The sequence below is a fragment of the Coffea arabica genome, chromosome 1e, assembly GCF_036785885.1.
Source record: "Coffea arabica cultivar ET-39 chromosome 1e, Coffea Arabica ET-39 HiFi, whole genome shotgun sequence".
Lineage (NCBI taxonomy): Eukaryota > Viridiplantae > Streptophyta > Magnoliopsida > Gentianales > Rubiaceae > Coffea > Coffea arabica.
In genome coordinates, this window is record NC_092311.1 from 44,162,179 (window position 1) to 44,164,175 (window position 1,997).

General features: G+C 41.4%; 1 protein-coding gene across 1 annotated transcript; it reads right to left on the bottom strand.

The window, feature by feature from the left end:
* Positions 1-481: 481 nt before the first annotated feature.
* LOC113705465 (probable CCR4-associated factor 1 homolog 11) lies at positions 482-1,614 on the bottom strand. The gene has a single exon (XM_027227318.2). The coding sequence runs from the start codon at positions 1,422-1,424 to the stop codon at positions 558-560; it is 867 nt and encodes a 288-aa protein (XP_027083119.1). The 5' UTR covers positions 1,425-1,614; the 3' UTR covers positions 482-557.
* Positions 1,615-1,997: the final 383 nt, after the last annotated feature.

The following is a 1,997-nucleotide window of genomic DNA, read 5'->3' on the forward strand; positions in this document are numbered from 1 at the left end:
TCTCAAATTTTATGAAAAAAAATACCATAAAATATCAAAAACATACCCAAAATACCAAAAACACACTTTCCTTTCCCTCTTCCATAACTACCCTCCCTCACTATAAACATACCCAACATACCAAACACGCACTTTCCTTTCCCTATTCCACCACGATCCTCCCTCACCATATCACCTCCCCATCTCCACCGCCACCTCTCCCCCTCACTTTTGCTGCCATCGCGCCACCCTTTCATCCACTCCGCCACCTTTCCTCGAAGTTCTACAACTATCCTACAAATAAACAAAAAGATTTTCTAAAAATTCTATAATAAACTACAATAAAATATTTCAGACAAACATCCAAAAAAAAAAAACATACTAGCCAACTGAATGCTAAAAGTTTACTTGACACTTTCAGAGTTAAGATGCTAATTTGAGTAGATTTAAAATTCCCGTACCTTGAAAACAAATAATTAAGCAAAGAATATTGTTTGAACCGTTATATTTCTAAAAAGAATCCACTAAATAATTGTCATTAAAATAATGATCAGCAAAACTAATTAACACATCCATGTTTAATACACCTCTAATCCATACAAGACACCGGCATATTTTTCCGGCCCTCCATCCTTTACAAAATATACATCTCTAATTTTTTGAAAAGCATGCCAAGTCAGCAAGCTATCGGACCCTGCTTGATGGCACCTTCCAACCGCCCGGTTCACTTCTAAAGTTTTAGCTACCCGGTCCAACCCACCGTACAAACTAGCACAAAACCGCATCAAATGCTTCACATCATACACCTTATTTCCAAAAAAGACCCTCATGTATTCCAAAAACTCATCCAAGTCCTCCGGCAACGCGCAGCGCGTGATGACCTTCACCAAGTACGCGAAGTCGTAAGCACTGTGAAACGTCACCCAACTCACCGAGTCATTGCACACCAAGCCCGAGCCCATCATCAACTCGGCGAACCGGGCCGAGTCAATCCCAAAATCCCGGTTTTTCTCGAAGTCAATGCCGTGGCGCGTGAGCAGGTCTATGGAGTCCGGGGCGTGAGCGTCACGCTCGTAGTCAAAATCGGAAAAGTTGAACTGCCAGATGAACTGACAATTCTCGTCGCAGCCCAGATCCGGCAAGTTGCCGTTCTCGTCAGAGAGAGTAAGACCCAACTGAATAAGCTCCAAAACGTCGACGTTCCTCTTCAAGAACTTGTAGTGATCGGAAGGCAGAAGCTTTTTCCGGTAACCAAAAGAAGCCTTTTCCGGCTTGAAGATCACGCCTGGAAATTCAGTATCCATTGAGATAAATGGGTATTTATCCACAACCCCACGGATTAATTCGAATTCGGACTCAAGGTTATCCGCCCAAACTTCTCTGATTTTTATCGGCTTATCAGGCTGGGTTAAGCCCACGTCATCGTTTTCCTGGATCAGCAGCATATTTCTGATAACAAGAATTAGTAATTTGAATTTTGAAGAGGAGAGAGACAGAGAGAGAGAGAGAAGAGAACTTCAAGAGAGAGAACTTGATGAATTTTTGGTGTGATTGAAGATAAATGCCATGGGTTTTTATAAAGGGGTTGTGGGATAAAAAGATGTTGCGTCGAAGGAGAGCAATGAATATGAAGGGAAAGTAGATAAATAACAAGGCAAGTTGGAGGTGCACGGTATCAGAGTTGTCCTCCAAATTCAACACGGGTTTAGGACTTGAGGAAGTCGACTGGGAGGGATGTTTCCAAATCCTACAGTTTTGACTCGCGTTTTCCTTCTGGGAAATACCGGCAGCTTGTACGTGGGTTGTATTATTATCACAAGCAGACCCCTTTGATTTGAAGAAATTTTTTGATTACCCCTCGAATTAGGAGGGGTGTAAATCAAATTGAGCATTCCAATTCGGTTCATTTGTGAGGTTGAAGATTGTGTTCAAACTTGATTAGATTGTTGTATGAGTTGTATTATGATGAGTTTTTGTAATGTCAAAAATCGAGTCAAAGCCAAATTATTTATTTCCTT

Bases quoted from the DNA above. Each gene is read 5' to 3' on its own strand.
- LOC113705465 (XM_027227318.2), bottom strand. From the start codon at position 1,424: ATGCTGCTGATCCAGGAAAACGATGACGTGGGCTTAACCCAGCCTGAT.